The sequence below is a fragment of the Pinus tabuliformis genome, chromosome 2_1, assembly GCF_031772625.1.
Source record: "Pinus tabuliformis cultivar Carrire ecotype Pingquan chromosome 2_1, CPIR1, whole genome shotgun sequence".
In the NCBI taxonomy this organism is placed as follows: domain Eukaryota; kingdom Viridiplantae; phylum Streptophyta; class Pinopsida; order Pinales; family Pinaceae; genus Pinus; species Pinus tabuliformis.
In genome coordinates, this window is record NC_142299.1 from 864,811,036 (window position 1) to 864,836,336 (window position 25,301).

Here is a 25,301-nt window from a genome sequence, read left to right on the forward strand (position 1 = left end):
TTTTGTCTCATTTTCTCTGTAATCTTTATCTTTTTTTGGACTTTGTTATTTGGCTATGCAACACTGATGTATTCGTCATTCATTCCATATGACAATAAGACCAAAGTTGTAACTACATTGTGTGTGAAGAAGCCACCTAGAATAGAAGTTTTATGAATTGTTGTAAAGAAATAACTTCAAGGTGAAGTAGGACATGGGAAAGGATAGAGGATGGGTGATAGTACCCACCTACCATAGATAGTAGGGTACATGAGAATACCATAGAAAAATACCTTGAATGTAAGCAATGTTGTAGGGGTTGAGATTGTGCAGAAGAATGACAATATGATGTGGGTTTAATGAAATTATGAATGATGATATATGTTAACATGGTTTGGGTACCAAACATTAAATCTTTTAGAGTTGTATGGAAAATGTTAAGTCTTATACAATAAACTACGTTGAACTATTTACTTGATTTCAATACACACACACACACATATATCCAAAACTTCACTATGAGCTTCGTCGTCCTCTCGATGTGTTGCCTCTATTCTTCTTTCAACAATCATACTTTGTCATAAAAATAATAAGGCTAGCAAATTGATACCCCAAGTTGGCACTATTACACCTAACAAAGGGTAGTGAAGCACATTGAATACTGAATGACCCATTCAATAACTTTGTGCATGCTCTTGGTACTCTTTCCTCGATTATCCTCGAGTGCTCTTTCAATGTTCTTTCCTTGGAGGGTGCATTCATTTTTCCATTTTCATTTGAATTGCCAGTTTGCAACCCATCATCCACATAGGGAAAGTTATCATATGTAGTCTGACGCGAGCATGTCATTGGCATTTAATCAGCACTAGAAGCAAAGGTAGGGACGATTGATCTAGTTTTTGAATCGATTGATTGAGATCGAGATGGAAACCTAATATCATAGGAGGGGAGTGAAGTATAGATTTAAATATCATCACAATAGCATTCTTCTAGTTTATGTTCATTTAGATACATAAGGTGTCAAGGCGAGAGCTCTAGCTTAATCCAACGAGTTTATTTGTCCTTGCTGATTCAGTGTTCTGTACTCCTGCATATAGCACGTCTTTAGTTGGAAGATATTCTTCGTTAATCTCCTATCAAGAAAATTTTGTTTGCCTCAAATTTTCACTATTAGATTTAGCTTGGGCTGCAAATGGCACTATGACTAATGTTATTTCTTTCACATATTGGAAAATCCCCACTTACTTTATTGTTAGCATTTCCTTATTCCAAGTAATGTGTAATGTGCATCTCCTTTGGTTTCTAATAAATAACATGAATAAATGTAACTTATTTATGATTTAATAACAAATTTGTAGCTTTCATAGAAAAATATTTATTTAATAAATTCTATATTTATTATTTAATAAATTGTATTGAGATGTTATATTGTTTTAATGTAGCAATTTTAAATTTTTTATAGTATTTTAGTGTAACCATCTAAAAATAATAAATTTAAAAATGATTTTTTATAAACATTTTATTTAATATACACGTGTTTTTTTTTTTTTTTTTGCCATAACCTTGCATCTTTGAAAAGCATCTTTGAAAAGTTACATGAATATATGCCGTTTCAAATGAAATTGAGCACATGGCGACCGACATGTTCTTGACCTTCGTGTACGTCGTTGGGCAGTTTTCGTTGATTTTCAATATTAATACAACAAATCCGCAACCAATTTTTCCACACAAAATTTCTGGATTTGAGCGATCATAATACAGCAGAGGCAGAGGAAGGGCGTTTCTGTTAACTTGGTACCTAGGTTAATTTAAAGTTTGGGTTTTTGCTTGACACACATTGTATTACTAAAAACAAACAAAGAAAACAGAAGAAATGGCCGCGGAATCAAACTCCTACCAACCCCACGAATTTTACTTTGTTGCATACCCATTTTTGGAGTTGGCTGAGTCGAAAGACACCGAGAGAGAGTTTGCACAGTATCGTAAAAAACGGTCTGAGATAATTGACACCATAAGAGCCAAAACGGTAATAATGGCTTATTCTCTGTAATTTTCTGTTATTAATATATTCGACTATAACAATATGGGCTCTTTTGCGATGGTTTCTTTGTTACAGGTAGAGCGGAAAGAAGTTTTGGAGAAAATAAAGCCTCTGTTTGATGAAGAAAAAGCGTACAAGGAACGTTGCAACGAAATAAGTAAAAGGTTATCCGAATTGAATTTCAATTTCAAGAATGTAAGAGTGCCGAAAGATGCCGGCGATAACCATAATATTCCCTCATCTGAAGAAGAGATTGATCGAGCGGTATGGCGGCTTGTTGTTTGCTGCGCAATATCACCTTGAAGTTTGATTCTACTACAAAATTAAATTGTTACTGACAGCTATCTTCTTTTGTTTTTTATGCAGGTGGCTAAACTAGAGGTACAATTTAAGGGAGGGCGCAATACGCGAGTAGAAGAGAACCACCTGCTGAAACAGATAAAAGATCTGGAGAAATCAAGAGGACAAGTTTTGAGCGTTGAAGATTGGAATCTGAAGAGGAAATTGAAAGATATTTGGAATGAGAAGAAAGCGTTGCGTGACATTGATTCAGAAATCCGATATCTGGAGAAAGATCTCCAACATTATAAATCTTCCATGAAGCACCTTTCTCCATCTCTCGATCAACTACGTACTCGCCGATATCAAAACGTAAGTTTCAAACTATATCAATAGAATTTAATATTACAATTTAATTGAGTAGAAGTCATTAATTTCTATTCCAATGGCTTCCTTTCCTGCAGAATGTGCTCTCTTTGCAACTGCGGGCCGTAAGGGATGATGCGATATTTGATTTCTACAGGAACAATCACAACGTTTCTGACCTGGAGAACAGGTCAAGACTTGAGGTATATAATATTTTTATTTTTGGTTTCTTCTAGGGTTTCTAACTTCTTAATATACCAGAGAAATTAACGGACTGCATATTCATTCAATTGCAGGTTGATAAGTTCATGGAAATGTGGAATGAAAATAAAGAGTTTAGGGAAGAATATGAACGAAGAAAGTTGATGGCTCGCAATCAACAAAATTGCTCTGATGCCAATGTTACAGATAGCAACAAATCCCAAGAGTAGTCTTACTAATTTTTCAATTACATATTTTTTGGAATCATTTCCAGATCAGTTTTTCCATTTATTTAAGGACGTCGTAATAGGTAATTTAGGAATTGCTGTTCAACTTTTTGAACACTATTTAAAACATAACCACATATGTTTTGCAATGTTTCTTAAAATATGAAGATATAATTATCTTGTTGCTCTATAAAATGCTGGATATATTTAATATAGAAAATTTAATAAATATAAATAAATTATATATATTTATAATTAAGCGAACCTTGCTGCATAACCATAGTTTTCAATCGTAACTGTGAGAAGACTCATGATATAGTTAGTATTACTGTAGGTTGAATATTTCGTAAGTTATGTAAAATGCAGAAGATAATTCCTATACTAGTTAATGAAAAAATAATAAGCAGAAACTAATTAAACAAGATTGTAATAATAAATATTAGAGAAATACACGGATTATTCTAGTTAATGAAAAAAAGAATATACAGAAATCAACTAATGGATTTGTAACAGTGAATATAATATAGGTAAACAATTATTTGATGAAGAATAAACAGAAAACAACTCAACAAAATTGTAATAATAAATAATATAGGGATACACAATTACTTCATAATGGTAATGATTACATGTCGAATTTTTGTTTTTATTAAAGAAAAGCTTTTTCTTTAAACCACATTCAATGTGTCAGCTGTTAAATTGGGTGCTTGATGTTTTATATGGCTACATATTTGGTGCCATGGAATTATTTTCTAGAATTAAATATAGAATTTGAAGAATTATCACATTGAATAATGCATGCAACAATTTAGAACCATTTTGTTTTAAACTAACATCCATAACAAGCACCATAGCGCCTTAGACCATATTACACCCTCTGTTAAATAAAACAACTTGCACACCTGTATCATTAACTTAGTTTAGGTATAGTAGGTTTCATGCTAAACCTAAAATATGAAAACTACGTTGATCCCACTTACTTTCCCAATGGAGGAACTAGGATATTAGTAAGAACTACAAAAAAAATTGAACTTGGAAATGTTTTGCATATAACTAATGTTCACAAAAATCAAAATCAAGAGTGGAACAAACTAATTCATAGATATGATTTATTTTTTCTTCAATGCTTGTAATCCATTATCATTTATGTGGCTACATATTTGGTGCCATGGAATTATTTTCTAGAATTAAATATAGAATTTGAAGAATTCTCACATTGAATAATGCACGGAACAATTTAGGACCGTTTTGTTTTACACTAACATCCATAACAAGCACCATAGTGCCTTAGACCATATTACACTCTCTGTTACATAAAAAAATTTCACACCTGTACCATTAACTTAGTTTAGTTATAGTAGGTTTCATGCTAAACCTAAAATATGAAAACTATGATGATCCCACTTACTTTCCCAATGGGGAATATAATCGAGAATTTAACATGACCAACAATGTTGATAGGAAAGTGATGCTCTTGTTATTCTCCCTTTCGTCTTCCTTTCATTTAGCCAAAATGCTTAACCTTGTTGTCCCTGATTGATATTAGGAGTCAAAGGAGCTGAAGACCATATGTTGTTTCTAGTATAGAAATGGATTAATCAAAGTAGTAGTCTAACAAGCATAGTTATCTTAGGAAAAATATCAATGAATCTCATCCATTTGAGGGAACTCATGAGTAGAATGGTATTCCTCATAATTTTTACAAGGAAGTCAATTCTACTTCTTTTGCTTTATACCCCCATCATTGTGTTGGGTTTGATGTGCTCCTTGCTCACTATTCAAATATTTCTTTTGTTTATTTTTCTTCTTTTCACCTCTACATGGTTGAAGATTCTCTGAGGGAATATATTGAATTAAATTCACAATAGAGGTTTGGGTAATCTAAATTCACCACAGAGATTGAGATTTTATATGATCAATATTCAATTGGTCATCTATGTAACTAGTTGACCTACATTTATTGAGGACACAAAGAAAACTACATCATTGACATGGGATCTTAGTTTCAACATTATTAGATTAGTTATGGACATGCATGAGCGCTTACTCTTTAGTTCAATCTCCTACCTTGAGGTTCTTTTGCGATCATCTAAACTTCCTGCATAATTGATGTTTGTATAACCTGAAAGTGAACAATTTTCGTAATGTGTATAGAACAAATCACAGTCTATGGTCCCTGCAATATACTTTGAGATCCATTTTGCAACTTTATAATGAGAAATATTTGGTGATTGCATAAACATGGAGATAAAACTTGCTCCAAAAATGATATCAGGTCTAGTTGTAGTGAGATCCAACAAACTACCAACTAGACTTTTATACAATGTGGGATCAACTGGTGGTGCTACATATTCATTTCTCAGCTTGTTGCCTTGAGAAATTGGTGTATCAACTGGTTTACAATTGGTCATTCTGAAGTTTTGATTAATGTCAGTGGCATATTTTTGTTGACCAACCAAAATTCTATTAGAACATTGTTGAATTTCAATGCCTAAGAAATATTTCATGACCCTTAGATCAATCGTATCAAAATTTGTTTGCATTGCTGCCTTGAAATCTTCTAACATCATATTTCTTGTATAAAGGAGATCATCTACATAAAGGCATACAATGATAATGCTAGCTTTATGAGTTTTGGTATGGGCTCATGGTTTCTTCTACAAAAAACCACTTTTTATGAGATAGGTGCTAATGTGCCTATACCAAGCTCTTGGAGCTTGTTTCATTCCACACAAGGCTTTTTTAAATCTATATACTTTATGCTCCTGTCCTGGAACTTCAAAACCAAGAGGTTGCTCTACATAATTATTTTTGCAATATACAATTTAAGAAACCATATTTTAGATCAAGTTGATAGATTTTCCATTTGTTTTGATTTGTTGTGGATAAAATACTTCTCACATTGTCTAACCTTGCTATTGGAGCAAAGGTTTCACTATTGTCGACACCAAACTATTGTGAGAGTCATTTGGCAACCAACCTTGCCGTATGTTTCTTAATTTCTCCTTTTTCATTCAGCTTGGACTTATATACCTATTTTACACCAATCTTGGCTCCATCTCTTGGGATATTAACTTATTCCCAAGTTTGGTTCTTCTCTATAGAAATAATTTCTTAGTTCATTGCATCAACCACATGTTTTTCTTTAACTTCTTCTTCTAAATTCGTTGGTTGAGATGAAAGAAATGAAAACATATTATGTTGGTCAAACTTATGCTCCTCCTCATATATTTCTCAGTTGATTTTTTTTATAATCTTTTGGAAATGTTGAACCACTTGTGGATTCTCTTTTTTTCTGAAGCAAGAGACAATCCTTCTATATCATTAAGCCAATTTTTTTTTACATAGTTTACAGTCGTCCACCCGGCACTGTGGACTCAGAAAAAGAGTGCTAATTGCCTAAGGCATGTTCCCCCAACTCACTACATATAACCTTTGAAACCCTTGGAATACAAACCGTGTTTGTGCTGAAAGAATGGCCGGACTTTTGAGAATCCTAACGATTAGCCTCGTAATCCTTCACCAGACCTACCTCTTTAATCGTGACCATCCATTCCACTTTCTCAATCTGACAGCGAAGGAGGATATCGCCTCGAGAAGGCGCACAGTGCTTGATCCCCCGGCCCCACCAAACTGCACGATAATTCCTTATCGTTGACCCATACCTTGAAATCCAATGGATGAGAGTGATATCACGCGGTTCAAGGGTGCCAAACTTTAGTGTGCGATGAGGGTGGTTTACGATCCCGGCCCCCCGCCACGTGTTGGAAGCTGTATGGGATCACTTCCAAATCGCAAAAATCGCTTCTTGCTTGAGAGGGGTGCGATCAAACAAAAACCACTCGGTAAGTGGTTTTGCCTCCTGAAGAGGGAAATAAGGGGTAATACAGCTGCCAGAAAAGACAAGATTCCCGTCCATCACCTTCTTGCCAGTATTCCTAAACGCGAAACTAAAATTAGTGTTGATTCTTCCCTCTAGGCAGCCTTCCGCTAAATTGAGAAATCCGTCCAACAAACACCAAAGATTTCTGAAGTTGAAATTACCCGTGTTGCTGAGGCCGACCGAGGACTGCCTCTCACCAAAGACCTATCTGACAAAAATTAGTGAAATATATAGAGAACAAATCATAGAGACCTTGCCTCTATAGCTTTGTTTCGATACACTTCTCTATCCTCTTCCGCTTCGTTGTGATAGAGTATTTTTAGACTGCCCTGAGGCACTACTTGCCACCCCATTGAATCTATGCGTTCATTATAGTTCACACCTTGTTTTGCGAGTATATCCACTAGTTTGTTGGCCTTTCTATGCACGTGGTTGAATCTTACGATGCGTAGTCCGTGTAGGTGACCCTGTATTCTTTGGAATACCTGGATTAACCTCCAGTGATTTGAGACTTTCTCCGGCCCTGTTCCACAACTGATTCTCTAGACCGAGTTAATGACTAATTCAGAGTCAGCTTCTATAATCACATTTAGTCAGTTGTCGTGCTTTAGAAATTCTAAACATTGCTCCAAAGCCATTAATTCCGCCATGTTGTTGGTGGCTTTTCCTAAATGGCAATGGAAGAGGAAGAGAATGCTTCCATCTTCATCTTGTAGAACCCCTCCATAACCCGCAGTTCCTGGGCTGCCTTTTGAGGCTCCATCTATGTCGTATTTCAAAAAACCTTTCAGGGGAGGATGCCAGAACTCCTTCTCAGTTTCCCTTAGGATAACTTTCCTGTCCAGGCCTTGTGGAATGAGCCCTTGCATGCCCAAATGCCTAAGAACTCTCTTTTTAGCCTCTAAGGGAGGATAATTAGGGAGATTCCTCACTATGGTGCCAACCGTCTCCTTAAGTTGTTTTAAGATATGATCAAACAAGCGAAGAGAGGGATTCTTTTCATTTTTGAAGATTCTCTTGTTCCTTTCTTTCTACACATTCCATATAATGAAGCTTGGCATAAGAGCCCAAGCAGATTTAAGAACTTCATTTTCTGAAAAATTTCTTCTCCAACTGCTTAGGGTGTTAATGATACTCGCTTTGTCCCTATCGGTCTTTTGGAAAATGGTGGAAAATGTATCCCATAACCTGGATGTGAAAGTGTAGCTATTGAGAAGATGTTCCATTGTCTCCTCTTGGGTTTCACAGAGCTGGAATCTGGAAGGCCCTAGTCTACCTCTTTTCCGGATATTGTCCCAAGTCAAGATTTTCTTGTGATGCACTAGCCACATGAAGAGTTTGATCTTCATTAAACTTTGGCGTCTCCATAGGTTCTGCCAGATCCTATCCGGAGCATGGGACTCCAGCTCAAGGAGAATACCTTTTTCTTCCTTAATAATAAAGATGCCTTCTTTATTTTTGCCCCATCTTAGTTGGTCTTGCCCCCCAGTTACTAAAATCATCCTTTGTTCCAATGTTCTCATGAGAGCCTCTGCTTTTGTTTTCAGGGGTCTGTCATCCACACATTCTATATTTCTCCAAGCTCTCCATTTTCCTAAATTGTAAGTGTGATCCCAAAGATATTTTACCTTTATTAATCCTTGGGTATCTGTCTCATGCTTAAGGCCCAAAAAGTCCTATTTTAATAGTGTTGGTTCTTGTTGTCATTTATCCTCTCAGAATAGGGCCAGATCTCCCACTTTGATTTCCCAAAAATTGTTTCTTTGTACTAAGCTTTTGTTCTCCCAGGCCTTGTTCTAGATGGATGAGCCCCTTATATTTCTAGACATCCTTATGAGATCAGTATGTTTCCAAGAGCTAGCATATTTTTCTTTCCAAATACTTGCCCATTGAGCCTCTGGATCTTTGACCCAACACCACCATAGTTTGGCCCCTAGAACGTTGCTGAGAATCTCCTGATCATCCAAGCCTAGGCCACTTAGGTTCTTGGGTTTAAAAATCTTTTCCCATGTGACTAAGGCCCATTTCTTTCTTGTCTCCTCCTTGCCCCAAAGAAAGAATTTGGATGTTTTTGAATTGTTGCAAGACTCCTTTTGGTGCTAGGAGAGCTGATAGCATGAAAACTAGGATTTATTGGAGCACCGTCTTTGTAACCACCAATCTACCAACCAGATTTAAAGATTTGATGGTCCATTTCCTAACTTTATCTTGCATTTTATTGATCAACGGTTCCCAAATGCTCTTATGCAAAGGTTTTGTATTTAGAGGCACTCCTAAATACCTAGAAGGGAGGGAATCCCTTTGAAAGCCTAGAATTCTAGAGATGTTTCTCTGAATAGCAATATTGGTATTAAAGAAAAATATTTTTGATTTGGAAAGATTAACTTCCATACCTGTAGCCATGGCAAAGTCATTCAGTATTTGTTTGTACACTAGAGCCTCCTTGACCGTGGGGATACCCTGTGACAAGGTGTCATTTACAAATTGTTGATGAGTCAATACGTGTCCATTCTCCTTTAGTTCAAGGCCTTGGATTTTACCTGTTACTCTAGCATGCTTGATAGATCGACCAAGTCCTTCCATCATGAGGATGAAGAGAAAGGGAGAGAGTGGATCTCCCTATCAGAGGCCTCTTGAAGGAAGAAAAATCTCAGAGGGAGATCCATTAACCAGAATTGAAAAGCTGGATGAAGTCACGAGGGCCATGACCCATCTGACCCAATTATGATCAAAACCAAACGCAATAAGCACTTTCCTGATGTAGGTCCAGTTCACTTTGTCATATGCTTTGGCTATGTCCAGTTGCATGATCATTCCAACTTTTCTCTTGCTAGTTAATGATTGAACCACCTCATGAGCTTGAATGATGTTATCTAGAATCTGTTTACCTTCTACATAACCGGATTGTTCCCCCGATACTAGAGTAGGAAGCAGAGATTTGAGTCTGTTGGCCACTACCTTGGATATTATCTTGTAGACCACATTGGCTAAAGCAATGGGTCTATACCTTTCTGTGTTTGAGCATTGTCCTGTTTAGGTATTAAGGAGATGAAGGAGGTATTGAGCACCTTCAAAATAGTTCTGTTCAACCTGGAATCGTCCACAAAGCTCAAAATATCCTGTTTTACAATATTCCAGTAGGCTTTAAAGAAATCCACATTGAAGCCATTCGGGCCTGGTGCTTTTCCATTCTGCATATATTTGAGTACCTCACTAACCTCCTTTTCAGTCACTGGTCTGTTAAGGTTGAAATTGTCCTCTCTAGACACCAGCTTAGGTATATGTCTGGTCAAGTCCCTAATGAAATGTTCTCTTTCTGGATTGTTTTCATAAGCTATGCCTTGGAAGTGCTGAACTAACATAGCTTCTATATCCTCATGGGATTGTTGAACCTGCCCATCCTCATTCTTGATCGAAGATATCTTGTTGTGAGCTCTGTTTTCCATAGTGGATCTGTGGAAAAATCTGGTATTACATTCTCCTTCTTTTAGCCATTGAACTCTAGACTTTTGTTTCCAAAATATTTCCTCTTGTTTACACAAGTTTTCCCATTCTTGATGATGTTTCTCGACTTGATCACTTTTTTCTTTATCAAAGCCTTCCTTGATCATGGCTTGGTTGAGTTCCTGCATTTTATTTTCAACAGATTTCTTTCCAACAAAAATGTTGCCAAAATCATTCTTGTTCCAATCTTTAAGTCTCATCTTGATGTGCTTTAATCTTTTGTGTAGAAGGAACATTCTTGTTCCGTGAATCTTCAAATCTTTTGCCCACCATTTTTCAATATTGCTCATGAAATCTGGGTGTGAAAGCCAAATATTTTCAAATCTGAAAGGTCTATTCCAGGGAGTACCTATGCCGTGAATCTCCATTTGAACCGGCCAGTGATCTGAGCCTCCAAAGGGAAGAACCCTTGCTATTATTTCCTTATCTATTAGCATTGATCCAGGTGGATGTTGGTGGCCAACCACCTATCCCATTTGGAACCCCACAATTGTCTCTTTCAGTCTTTTCATTTTCCTAAATTGTAGCACAGTTTACTATTTTTAGCAGTTTTTCAGGTCCTAAACTTTCGGAGCCATTTTGAGGCCCTAAACGATGTTTTTTGGAAAATCAACCGCTAGCAATATTTCTATCAAAAAATTGCCTTTTCCGTCATAGTCCTCGGAGATATCTTTCCAATGGGCTATCATGCGCGTCAAACGGAGATAATATGACCAATTCGCGACCCCGGGAAGTTGATGTACCAACTTACCCAAAAACGGGGCCCACAATTTAGTGTTTCATCTTCTAGGGTTAGGTTTTGGAATGTGAAGGGTTTTCCATTGTTTCTTAACAATAAATAGGCCTTTGAGCCTCATTGTAACACAATTCAAAATGCATGTAGCCACACATATCTACTCAGAGATAAGCTGCCATTGCCCTAGCTGGTTTATTTCATATTTCTGGTTGTAAGTGTATTTCCATATTTTCCATTAATGAAATGAAGTATTATTTCCGCTGCATATATGTCTTTATGATTATCTCTGTATTTTATTGCGTTCCTGTTTAAATCCGGATCAATGGTATCAGAGTAGTCTGCTTTTTCTCTGTTTTTCTTTGCATGTCCCCAACGAGGTCGGGATATAAGGAGTGAGGGCTTGAACTCGTTGAACCTTTGCAAGGCTAGCCTCACAAATCTCGACGACCTCCCATGGTGGATGAGAAGAAAGATGAAGGGCAGGAGATCCTATCAAAATCTTGCTCGAAGAAGTGCTCGAGCGGTGAAGGAATGCGATGATGGATAGTTTAGAGCAGATCCTTCAGCGGCTACCTAGAGGCAACGCATCAGCTTCCAACAGCTACTCTGGAAACGCCACACCGTTTAAGGTACAAGTTAATTTTGAAATCCCCATCTTCGAGGGTCAAATAGACGCAGATGCCGTAGATAAATGGTTAAATATGATAGATGGGTATTTTTATGTTCATGAATTTTCAAGTCGGGAAAAGATTGTTTTCGCTCTTCTCAAAGCAGCCCCCCACGTCAAGGACTAGTGGGAAACCTACCGTGAGCAGAAGGATGAAAGTACAGGCTCACTATTTTCAGTCGCACCCACTTGGAATGACTTTCGGGATGCCATCAAGGAGCAATACTACCCTGTCAAAAGCTATGAGGACAAATACATCAAATGGAACACACTCCGGTAGGGACGAGACCAAGATGTGCCAGAGTTCACAAACATTTTCCATACCCTTCACACACAATTGGGTATCAAATATTCTGAGTTGCATCTGGTACTCAAATACTACGGCTGCCTACATAGATACATCCAGGAAGAGATGGAGTTCTTGAACATCTCCTCACTCGGTATAGCATACCGATACGCTGTCAAAATCGAGCAAAAGTTCAAACAGAAGAAGCGAGACTTTGGACTTGCGAATCCGAAGCCCAAAGGACAAAGCCAAGGCGGGGTGACCCAAGAAAACCGCTCGAAGCCGCAAGAAAAGAACAACACCATGAAGCTGAAGAAGGACACAGGAAAGTGGTCTGAGTTCCACAAGAGTCCTACTCATAACACAAGTGAGTGTCGGACCAAGCAGTCGCTGGTGGCCGAGTTGAAGTCTTTCGAATCAGATGCATGTTCCGACCCTGAGCCAGAACCTGACAAGGAGAATGGAAAAGGGAAGCAGATCATTGTTGCGGAGCCCAGTGCCACCGTTTCCACCGCCAAGATCCAGAAAAATGAGCCCAAAGATCCAGAGGAGGGGGAATGTCTTTTCCACTCATAGATGTGGGTGAAGGGTTTGGCGCTGCAATTCATTGTCGACAGTGGCAGCCAAAAGAACCTCATTTCAGTAGAGGTCGTGAAGCGATTGGGCCTATCGACTACACCACACCCGCGGCTGTATAGTATCGGGTGGCTTAACGAAGGACGAGATCTCAAAGTTCGCCAACAGTGTCGCCTTCCCTATACCATCAAGCCCTTCATAGATGAGGTACTGTGTGATGTTACACCTCTGGATGTTTGTGATGTACTATTAGGCTAGCCGTACTTGTGGAGGCGACATGCTATGTATGAGTCAAGGCCTCGCACTATCATTATTTCTTTGGATAATTCATTATACAGGATACCGGAGGTAGCCCCACCTACCGCCACCTCTTTGATCACTGCCAAGAAAGGCAGCAAGCTCATCTCCTAGACTAGGAAATTCATTTTCTGTTTGATTCACTCCTAAAGTAAGGGGAATATCGTTGCTACATCCATGACCCCTGCGAAGGGTTACTCCACGCAGCAGCAGCAAAGGGACACAGTCATGAAAAAACATAGGAACAACTTCTCCTCACCCACAGGGGTACCACATAAGTCTCAGGTGGGCAACAAAGTTTGGTTGCATCGACAAAAAGAACGCCTTACCAAAACCCATCAGAAGCTCAGACCACTCTGACATGGTCCTTACGCCAGTACCAAGGCTATGGGAAACAATGCTTTGAAGCACAACATTCCTCCATCCGTTCGCTTGCACCAAGTGATCAATGTGGACTGTCATCGACCATGCTTCCCACCATTTCTGGACACATTAGAGATTGCAGAACAGCTCACTAGAGATCCAGCTCAGCAGAAGCTTCCTCATCTCAGGGAGGAACTCAACGCAATGGGGACCATTGCTTCCTAAGGGGGGAGGAATGATCCGGGTGGATGTTGGTGGCCACCCACCACAGTTTACTATTTTTAGCAGTTTTTCGGGTGGTAAACTTCCGGAGCCGTTTTGAGGCGCTCCTGAGTTAGAGGAAGATGAGAAGGTCACAACTACGGGATTGGCACGAGGTAGGCCCATTGACTTGGGGTCCAATTCCGATGATGAAATGATGTTTGGAGCCCTTGGGATCGTGGCAAGAGGACCCATAGGTTTGGGGTCTCATTCCAGCAATGAATCAAGGATTTCAACAGACATAACGAAAAGGGCACTCTCCGTAGTAGGACTCCAAGAACTTGAGGAGATCAACCACTGCATCCAAGCAGAGAATGCCTAGCTAAGGAGGATTCTATAGGAGGCAAGGGAAGAAAAAAAAAGATTACCATGTAACCAGTTGCAAGCCAAGGATGAGGCCTTAGAAAAGCTGCAGCATCGCTATGTGGAGGTAAAAAGCGACTCTCTGATTTCATATGAATTTCATGATGATGAATTCACTGCTTTTGAAAAACATACTACAGGGATTGGAGCCAAACTATTGAAGAGGATGGGGTATTATGGAAAGGGCCTCAACATCAAAGGCCAAGGCATCGTAAACCTCATTTAAGTTGAGGAATTTCTGCGTAGTGTAGGACTTAGATACGCCAGAAAGGAAATGGGAGAAATCTCCAATACAGCTAGTAACCAGCCAACGATAGACGATGAAATTCCTTCCTCCCAATCTAGTGATAGTGAGGGCACCATGAACACTTATCGCAAGAACACCAGGGGAAAGCGCCCCAAGGCAGACTTGAAAGTTTGGAGGAAAAATAATCAATGTAGTCATTGCAACAAAGAGAGACACCAACAAACCACGTGTCCAATGCTCCATGCTCTAGAAACATAGCTAGAGGAGCTGAAAGGTGAACATGTTCAACAAATGAATCCACCCCATTCATGGTGGTTCGCTTTGTTAAGTTGGTTTTTTAAGAGGTAGTAGCTTGTTATGGCCACAATTGTAAATCATACATTGCAAGTAAATGTAAAAGTGATGGTGTGTTTCCCATCACTTCAGAACGCAACGATGATATTTTGGCCTTTCCTTATTAGTAGTTGAGGTATTGATTACTTTTTATGTAATCCTTGGCCAATGAGTGTGTGTTATAAACTCTTAGCAAGGAAGGGTTGTTGAGTCATGTGTGGTGTGCATGATTGCAAAAGATGTACCAATTTCACATGAAAGTGATTGAAAGTGTGGATTGAAAAGGACACAAACAATGTGCTAAGTGTAAATTATTTTGGAGTCCAAAAGCTCTTTAGTGGGGAGGATTGATCCAGATGGATCTCTAGACACCAGGGGCATGAAAAGGGCTCAAAATTCAAAGTGGTAGAATTTCGATTAACTTGACATCCAATCTAAGTGCTCATCGTCCTGATTCCAACGGTGTGAATGACACCCCAATTCGAGTCCGTATGAAGAAGATAGAAGCAGTCAAAGTTGTGGCTTCACTTACCCATGTGGCAGGCATAAAGAGGGTGCAATTTGGCAAGAATTTGGCACCATATTTCGGTGAGTTTTCTGGGTCTGTTAATTTGTCTAATATCCCTAAGGTTCTACACTAAATTGGGTGAAACCATATTTTTATTTAAAATTTAAAAAATAAAAAAATATAACAAAAAATATATTAAAAAAAGGGGCGGGCGACCTTGACCCCGCCGCCCCTGGAACCACCATAACTAAAAACAAAATTAGCTTGGGGTGGGTGGCCATGACCCCGCCACCCCCTGAGTCTACACAATGGCCCATATCAAATATATGGTGGGGGGCACAGGATGTCAACCTCACCGCCCCACGGGATGTCAACCCTGCCGCCCCTCCACCTCACCTCTCTACATAACAAATGGAAGAGAAGGAGGCGTGGGCCACCATAACAGTGGACACACTACCCAATGGTTATAACGCAACGGATATGTGCTAAAAATAAGGCGAGGTGGGATTTGATCCCCCAACCCCTCCTCAACTGTTGGGTGCAGGGTCCCCCAAGGAAATTTTTGGGGTTTAGAGCCCAGATTTTGGTCACAAATTGTAACTTCGATGTAAAAACTCCACATTTTGTGGGTGTGGAGTGCATAGCTTGTAAATGAGTCATAGGGTTGTCCACCCTTATTTTTGTAATGTAATGTTGACTGTAGAGATCTACTCATGGTCTGCGGACCATGGGATTGTATAAACAGAGTGAGGCTCTAAATGTGAACCAATAATGGAATCTAAGAACCAATAGATGATGGAATAGATGCATAGCAGAAGATCTGAAGTGTAAAGTCTAGTTTGGGTCATATAGTAGGAGAAGGCTCTGTCGTTGAGTGCACAGAGGCCTAGTAGTCTGCAGTTGAGTGCGTGGACCCCTGCAACTGAGTGTGTAGGGGGAGTCGAGTCTGTAACAATTGGAAGCATTAATAAAGAGAAGTTTTATATCATTCCTATGTATTTATTTCCAATTTTCTGCATTGAATGTATTGAGTATGAATTGCACTTCTACTGTTTATATGAAGCGCGAACATATCCGACTATGATAATTAAGTGAATGTGAGATAAAGTATCCATTTACGCGAAGTTAACTAAGATCTTTAAGAATATAATTAAGATTCGTGGTGTAATTTGGGGAAATAGCACAAATCACTATCATAGTAGCACGAAAGCACCTCAGCCCCTGGTTAGGACTACATGAAAGCGATTATAACATATCGCGAAGTCCTCGCAGGTCAACATAGTGCACGAAGTGACCTGTGCTAAGGTAGGCACAGTTGGACTAAATCGGCACCTCATACATCTCAAGGGTGCAAAAGCTTGGTTACAGCATCCCCCCATACTACTTTGGGTGAGACTTCAATCCATGCTCCACGGGCTGATGTCAAAAGGGCCAGTAGTGTAGAGATTTGTTTAGCTAATTAACTCTAAACTTGGGTTAGGCCCCCTCAAGCCAACAAATGGTTCCTTTGCCGAACTGCAATCTGCATAGAGATGTCTGATGTCATATCATTGGAATCCAACTAAAAAGGAAATTGAAGGTTGTTTGGATAGAAGAATTCACGAGTTCGTAGTGCAGGAGAACAGGAAATAGTGACTGACAAAAGAAGAGTGGCTAGACTGCTACTTATACGCAGAGATCCATGAAATCTTCTTCGCGTCTTTCCCTACTAAGCTGTACGAGTGGATCACGAAGCTAGCAGATAGCTAAGGAAGGTGGAAACTCGACAATCCTATTGTGTGGACCCCAAAGTTAGTGCGAAGGTTGGAAGTATCAGAGGATAAGATCGCACACGCCATTGATCATTGGCTTGATTGGATTATAAGAGGATTCATTACTAAGTTCACAGTTGACACCTAAGTTAGCTATAGCAAGGCAGAGCGACACCTTCTCAAAGGACCACGAGGTAAGTATGTAAAGTATTTGAATACTTGGACTAAAATGCTTTTGCGCAAAAAGAGGGTTATGCAGTTACCTTGATGCTCAGTGCTACGCGAAGTGGAAAATCTTACACAAACGAAGGAAATAAGGGACCAGAAGCTAGACCCTTGATTTCACCTCTGCAAGGGGGCATGGAAGAACTTGCGAAGGTCTCGCCATGAAGTGTGATCCATCTGATAAGGAAAATAATTCCACGAATACCACCCCTGCCTACACCGCCACTAGCTTCATCACCATCACTTCCATCTTCACCTGTACCACCTCCGCCACCACGGCGATTCAATATGGAAAACATAGTGAAGTTGCCTGTGTTCAAGGGATTGGGAAATGAGGAGCCATACCAATTCTGGTTCGTTGTAAGAGCCGTATGGGAAGCACAAGGAGTTACAGATGACAATATGAAGAAAGCGACACTAATTAGTGCCTTGCATGGCCACGCGCTGACTTGGTATATTAAGCACTCCAATGATAATCCAAATGATGAAATCATGGATATCCAAGCAGTGCTAAATAGAGAATTTAGCAGGTCGAAGTTTGAAGCATAGTCAATCATTCGATTCAATGAGATCACGATGCTACCAGGCGAGACTCCTTGGGAGTTGGACCAGAGGCTGAAATGCATGATTCACGAAGCTAATATGAATCTGACAGATGGACAACATCACGAATGATTTGTAGCATTGCTAATGCCACATATGAGGAGTGTGTTATCACAATAGAAGTTGACAAATCAGGTATGAGACCCCAATGCAGGATCCCAACTTGGGAATTGAACAAATCCACATGCAGCTAAAGAATTTATGCTTGGAGATGCAGAGTCTAAAACATGACAGGATAGCTCAACCAAAAGTGTGTGAACAGGTGTGGTGTGTAAAATGAAAGGGTGAGGGACATGACAAGGACCACTGCCTAGTTTTCACAAATTACCTCGCAGGTGGAGGGTCGATGCCCTTATGACTAGAAGTGCAAGAAGGACCTAGCACGACACCCACTTTGTGGTGCACGATTTGTAAAATAGTAGGAAAACATGCCACAAACAATTGCCATTTGTTACAGAGGTATACACAAAATTCACAACAATTGTTCTGCAACTTTTTTAGATCGATACGACAAAAAGAGCGCACTTGTAGAAGCTATGAGTTAATGATGGATAGAACTCCCACCTATAGAGTTTAGGCCAAAACGTGGCCCCTTGATCAAAATGAAAGAATGGCGTGAATAGGATTTCAGGGGCATGGACGAGGCCGAGGTGGAGGAGGACCTAGAAGAGGTCGCAGACAATTGATATGCTACAATTGCGGAGGGCCAGGATATTATGCCCGTGATTGCACAAATCCAATGCACCCGTCATGTTTGTATTGCAACTTGTTTGATCACGAGACTAAAGATTGTCCTACCCTGATATCTAGGATACGTGACAAAGGAGCGCTACCACGTCCCTTGACTCAGAACCTCTAGATGATGAGGTTTGAGCCGTGTGAGGAAGATCCGAATGTAAATATTGTGCTTTGAAGTGGAATCACGATGGGAAATGACAAAGGAAAACAACCAGAGGATAATACTTGGGTTCGAAAAGCTCTGGCAAAGGAAACAGAGTTTGATTTGGAGCACACCCAGGAAACCTTCATGGAAGATAAGAAGAGCTTCGCTAAGGCCTCCACTTCAGGAAGCAAAGATAAATTGGAGCTGGAGATGGACCCATCCATGTTCGCAACGTTCTTGGTAACATGTATGAAGTTACTGCGCGATAGTAAGGTAGTAAAATGGTTACAGGAACTCATTAATAGATGCGTTGGGACCGCGTCAGGAGAACCACACGTAGTCAGGAAGATCGAAAAACATAAGACAAGAACGGGAAAAGAAATGAGCCTAACCGTGTAGATCGGAGAATATGGGATGGATCAAGTTATCCTAGATTTAGGATCGGATGCGAATGTTCTGCCGAAGCAGACATGGGAGTGAATGGGGAAACCTACACTGCAGTGGTCTCCTATTCAACTGTGAATGGTGAACCAACAGAAAATAATACCCATGGGGTGATTGTAGGGAATAACCATGGACATTGGGGGAACGAGCATGCTAGCAGACTTTGAAGTGATAGAGATTGTTGATGACAACAATCCCTAGCCCGTGCTTTTAGGAATTGATTGGGCCATTAACATGAATGGGGTGATTAATTTGAAAAAGCAGAAAATGATTTTTGAAAAGAAGTCACTACGCATAGTTATACCCCTAGACCCTACTGAGGGATTACATTATACCGAGCCGGTGCGTGACTATGAAAGTGATGATGACTTGGATTGCATCTACAAGATAACAACGCAAAACTAGGACAGGGTGAATCCCACTGTGGATGGATGGCTTGCATGGGAGTGCGAAATCTCATGTACTTTGGATTTAGATGAGGAAACAGAGTGATGGAAAAATCGGTTACAGGAGGTAACTACACTGAATTGTAACATGATGATAAGGTCGTTGCGCTGTGTATTGACAGAAGTAAGAGACTTGCCTACTTATGATGGTATAAGTGCGGTAGAAACCTTCTTGAATAAATTTGAAAGGGAGGTATCGGAAAAGAAAAGCTTCTAGGCCTTGGATTGGGTACTTCACGTTATACCTGTGAGGTGGTGGGGTATGCATAAAAGGAGTTTTGAAGACTGGCGCAAATGTAGGAGAATGATGCGCACACGATTTCAGAAGCCTAGGGTGCGATTAATAGACAAGTACAAATAACGAGATAGTCCACGTGTACATCTGGCCAGGTGGGTGCAGACATATGGAAAACAACCTACGCAGATGCATATGAGCTCCACGCTCAGAGGTACGGTCAATAAGCATGTGTTGTGGGGAAAATGTGCAAATGGCTCTTCATGTTGGAAAGATGGTATGTAGGAAGAACAATCGTGCAAAAGGTTATTCACGCGGAAGAATTCAGAAAAGTCTGCAATGCGTTAAACAAGGTACGAAATGCACAGTGAAGTGATTGGGACCTACATGTACCCGTAGTATTATGGGCTGATAAGGCGACATGCAAGAAACTGACGAGACAGACACCTTTTAGGGTTGTCTATGGAATGGAAGCTGTAATGCTTATGGAGTACATCATGCCTAGTCTGTGCATAGCGGCACTCATAGGTATGATGGAGCGTTGAGCCCTGGAGGAGAGGCTCGTGCAGTTGGAGGAGCTCGAAGGAGAACAAATTTTGGCTGGATTCCACCAGCAGGTGCAAAAGCAGCTCGAAAAGGCTTCTCACAATTAACATATTAAGTTACACACCTTCAAGGTGAATGATTTGGTGCTGCTATATGATAGTAAGTTTGATCAATTCCCAGGGAAGATCAGAATGCATTGGTTGGGACCATATTTTATTGAGGAGATCACAGATGGTGGTGTGGTGCAGTTGGTGAAATTAAATGGCGAAATCTTCCTGGGAAAAGTCAATGGTACTCGTTTGAAGGCATACACAGGTGGCTAGGCCATTTGACTAGCTGTAGAAAGCACGGTATTAGCGCTCCAAGCAACTGAAAGGAGGCACGGGACTATAAACTACTTTTCCCAGGAGTTGTGCGATGTCAATACTACACGTAGTAGTGAAGTGTCACAGGGTCCGTGATAGTGCGAGGGTAGCTACACTGCCATGCGGGTTGGCTGGAAAGTGACCGTTACAATCACTATTCACAATGTGATGCTTGGCTTGAGACCAAATGGAGTGGGCATCAGTCATTTAAGGAGAACTTTATGGATCAGATTCTTGAAAATTTGCCGCCAAGTGAGAATTAGTGGACCAAATGTGGGGGGAATGGTCGAATTCGAATTCAAAAGGCACTATAAATTGCAAAGGGCTATCCAAAAAACAACACTTTCCATTTGAGAATTGAGTTGTTGTGTGCCCTGAGATTCATGAACCCAGATTTGTTTGATCTTTTGAAGTTGAATTCATTGCTTGAGAACTTACCCGAACCATTGAGAGAATTGTGGAATAGCACTATGGCTGCGCTTAAGGAAGCCATGGATACTGGAGTAATGACTGCTGAGGAGGCCGCAGAAGCCATGATGGTAGGAGAAGCCCAAGAAAGTGCTGGGATAGTTGCAGAAATCCCTAAATCATTGCGCATGCCGATACCCAAGAAAGACAAGTAGCCTATGGTACTGGTGCATGTGTCCCCTAGGAATCCATTAAGGACTAAGCTTACCATGGAAGAAAATGGGAAGGCGATCAATTTGGAGGCCAATGAGGAGGAAGACTTTGAAGAAATCCTGGTATAGGAGGAGGAGGATGTAGAAATGCAGGTGGAAACCTAGGGTGCGAACCCTCTTACGAGGCTGCCCACATATGTTCCTCTATGGAAGGGAAAAGCAAGGGTGCCCAAAGACATAGATGAGAGAAAAATATCTCTCTAGACTCCGCTGCTCCCTGATAACATCATTTTAGATGGAGTGCACTTGGGGTGAGTGCCTGTGCTAAAATTTGAAGAATGGGATCTCACGGACCACGAGAAGTTCCCACATTTGGCAACAGCGCGACTCATGTGCTAGAAGAGAGACACGTCGATGGGAGCCATAGAGTTGGAGCCGCGTAAGTGGCTGAGAGGTGTAGAAAAGGCAGGACTATTAAACCTGCTCTAGGTGCCACATTACCATCGCATCCCACTGACTATTTTAATGATTAGGCAGCTGCTCTGCCTGGTGCATGATGGGTGCTTTTGGCTGGAGGAGCCCATCCCCATCACGGACCACTTGATTGACAGAATTACCCGGTTCCCTTGCAAAGGGGAGGACCCAATGGACATCTTGGAGGTAAAAGTGATGATTTGGACATCGTGGAGGCCATGAAGAAGAAGTTCAAGTTGGAGAAGAAGAAGAGAGGGTAAGCAATTTCCAACATTAGCAATGTTGCCGTCAAAGTTGCGATGCAGATATTGGTTGGAAAGGTTATGCAGAAGTGTCACATAGATGAATTGTCGGCACCGATGGTTGCACTTGCCACACAATGCGCAGAAGGGGTCCAGTTTAACTCGGCCGACTACTTGTACAGAGAATTCATTGAGAATTTCTGCGAGGCACAGGAGTAGGGAAAGAATTTCCATTATCCGTGGCTGTTGTTGTCCATCGTGCTAGTGGCATGGAAATTGCTCAAGGACAACTAGTTCCCCACAATTGCGCAAGATATTCTGGAGGCAACGAAGTAGGCTTCACTGTGGGCAACTAAAGATGTGTAGAGAATCAGGGATAGTAAGATATTCTGGGTGTTCATGGAGATGAACATCAGAATGGGGATTAACCGCAAGCCACGGTTAGCGACCACTATTTATAAAAGTTTGCAGAGCTTCATGGAGTTCAAAGTAGACTTCCACCATTTGTACATCAGGGCATGCAAGGACCCCGCGAAGACATGGAATGAGCTCCCTTATCTAACGATGGATGATGCCATCTTTGCCATGCTTGAGTCATGGCTGCCGGAGTGGCATGCTCTAGCCAGCTCCACAGTGGATGTAAAGAATTCCATCACGTAGATGAAAAAGGGTGAGACAAAACTACATATGGCATAGTTGGTAGTAAAGAAAAAGAATGAAGTAGCAGAAACCAAGGCATAGGAGGCGTGCAACGCTGTGAAGGCAACATAAGAGTAGTAGAGAAGGAGCATGAAGGCTAGAAGTCACCTTTGCCCGAACAAGAAACAGATCCAAAGGAAGGTGGCGCGAACCCATAGACATCATCCACATATTTGAAATGATAGCGACCAAGAGAGCAAATGGGGCCGTGGAAGAAGTCGAAGGCCTCAAAGGCTTCTTTCGACCCGATCACCCTCACTGAGGTTGATCTACATGACAATGGGGAGACGGTGAGGGATGTCACTGCGGAGGCCCTCTAGTAGTGTGTGGAGGAACACCAAACAATATTGGGGGCTCTTTGAGTGCAGATATAGGAGTTGCAGTTGTGCACTCCACACACTGGTACTGTGTCAACTAACCTCTCACTAGGCATAGTCGCAGCAGAGGTAATGCTGCGTGCTTAGGTGACTAACACTATAGTGTTACCAAAGGAAGCACTCGTGACAGAAAATGAGGCCAATAGCATAATGGTTAGTGGGCTAAAGGGATTCAGGATAAATATGGCTGCACTCCCTCAGGAGACACTCTATGTTTTGTAGGATGGAGTTACTACAGAACTACATGCCAAGGAAGGTCATGCGCTTGAGGTAATGAGCGAGCAACGCATTAACATTGAACAGTTGAGCTTGCAATGTAATGAAGTAGTGGTGCAGAACTGATAGCTAGTGCAGGTGGTCAAGGAAGCCTGCCAGATGGTCCCAGAGGTGGCCATCCAAGCAGAGGAACCAACGGAGGAATGCATCCAGAAACTAGTAGCAAGGGTGCGCGAGGCAAAGGAAGAGATGGCCAAGGTTTAGTTGGAGCTGAACCTTCAGATCGCCAAACTGCAGTTGAAGGTGTAGCCTTCAACTTCGCCTGAGATTAAGGAATAACGCACTGGCACCATTACAACAGCCATAGCGGAGGTCAACAATGCAGTGAAAGACTGCACCAAGCTATTTGAGGAGTCATTTGAGGTTCTCGCTACTTTGCAGGAGGACCCAAATATATAGTGCCTAGAAACAAAGGCGCGCAAGCTATAATAGCAATATGATAAAGTAAAAGGGACCACACAGATGGTTACCCTTACACAAAGGCTTGTGCAGATGCAGCAGGTGAAAGCGCTCAAGGAGCAGGTGGATGTTGCTCAATGCAAGGAAGCTATTTTGAAGGTGCATGTACAATCATGGATTGATGAGGCTTTTGTCATTACAGCCTCTATTGAAGAAAATCTCGCACAGAAGCAGGGAACACTGGAATAGATCTAGGAAATTAGTTTAGCTACATTGGTTTTTGAACAATGTGTCCAGAAAGCACAGCAGGCAACCACTTAATGCATTTCCGATCTTCCAGTACTCCAGGCAGAGTTGGGAGGTCTTCACGCAAAGATCTCCACATAGATAGAGTGACTCGAGGGTGAGTCACGATGTTTGCGTTTGGGTCCTATTGTGTGTGAGATCCCCCAAAGAAAGTTTTGGGGCTTAGAGCCCAGATTTTGGTCACAAATTGTGACTTCGATGTAAAGACTCTACATTTTGTGGGCACAAAGCGTGTAGCTTGTAAATGAGTCATATGGTTGTCTGCCCTTAATTTTTTAATGTAATGTTGGCTGTAGAGATCTACCCATGGTCCGTGGACCATGGGATTGTATAAATAGAGTGAGGCTCTAAGTGTAAATCAATAATGGAATCTAAGAACCAATAGATGATGGAATAGAAGCATACCGAAAGATCTGATGTGTAAAGTCTAGTTTGGGTTGTAGAGTAGGAGAAGGATCTACAGCTGAGTGCACAAAGGCCTAGTAGTCCGTAGCTAAGTGCACGAACCCCTGCAGCTGAGTGTGCAGGGCGAGTCGAGTCTGTAACAATTGGAAGCATTGAAAAAGAGAAGTTTTATACCATTCCTGTGTATTTATTTCCTGTTTTCTACATTGAATGTATTGTGTATGAATTGCATTTCTACTATTTATATGACGTGCAAACATATGTGACTGTGATAATTAAGTGAATGTGAGATAAAGTATCTCTTTTACATGAAGTTAACTAAGATCTTTACGAAGATAAGTAAGATTTCTGGTGTAATTTGGGGAAATAGCACAGATCGATACCATAGTACTGTGAAAGCACCTCAACCTCTAGTTAGGGCTGCGCGAAAGTGATTATAACAGATCGCGAAGGCCTCGCAGATCAACATAGTGTGTGAAGTGACCTGTGCGAAGGTAGACACAGTTGGACTAAATAGGCACCTCAAACATCTCAAGGGTGCGGAAACTTGGTTCCATCATCCGCCCATACTACTTCAGGTGAGACTTCAGTCCGCGCTCCAAGGGCTAATGTCGAAAGGGCTAGTAGTGTAAGAATTTGTTTGGCTAATTAACTTTGAACCTGGGTCAGCCCCCCTCAAGCCAACATCAAATATTTTTTTATTTTAACCAATGCACCCAACCACCTCATTGGGTAGTCCTCCCATCAAAAAGTATTTCAACCTTGTTGCATAGTGCACTGGGGGGGAGGCCAGGAGAAGGCACACATTTCTATACAGGTGTAACCATGAAGCAGTGCAGAGAAGGGTCTAGAACCATGATCTGAGCAATTTCTCTAGGGGTCATATTT

General features: G+C 41.0%; 1 protein-coding gene across 1 annotated transcript; it reads left to right on the forward strand.

Annotated features, from left to right (window-relative positions):
• Positions 1–1,852: 1,852 nt before the first annotated feature.
• Positions 1,853–3,096, forward strand: LOC149203412 (proton pump-interactor BIP103-like). Its single transcript, XM_089401864.1, has 5 exons — positions 1,853–2,005; positions 2,096–2,284; positions 2,387–2,671; positions 2,764–2,868; positions 2,962–3,096. The coding sequence occupies exons 1-5, from the start codon at positions 1,853–1,855 to the stop codon at positions 3,094–3,096; spliced, it is 867 nt and encodes a 288-aa protein (XP_089257990.1).
• The last annotated feature ends 22,205 nt before the right edge of the window (positions 3,097–25,301 follow it).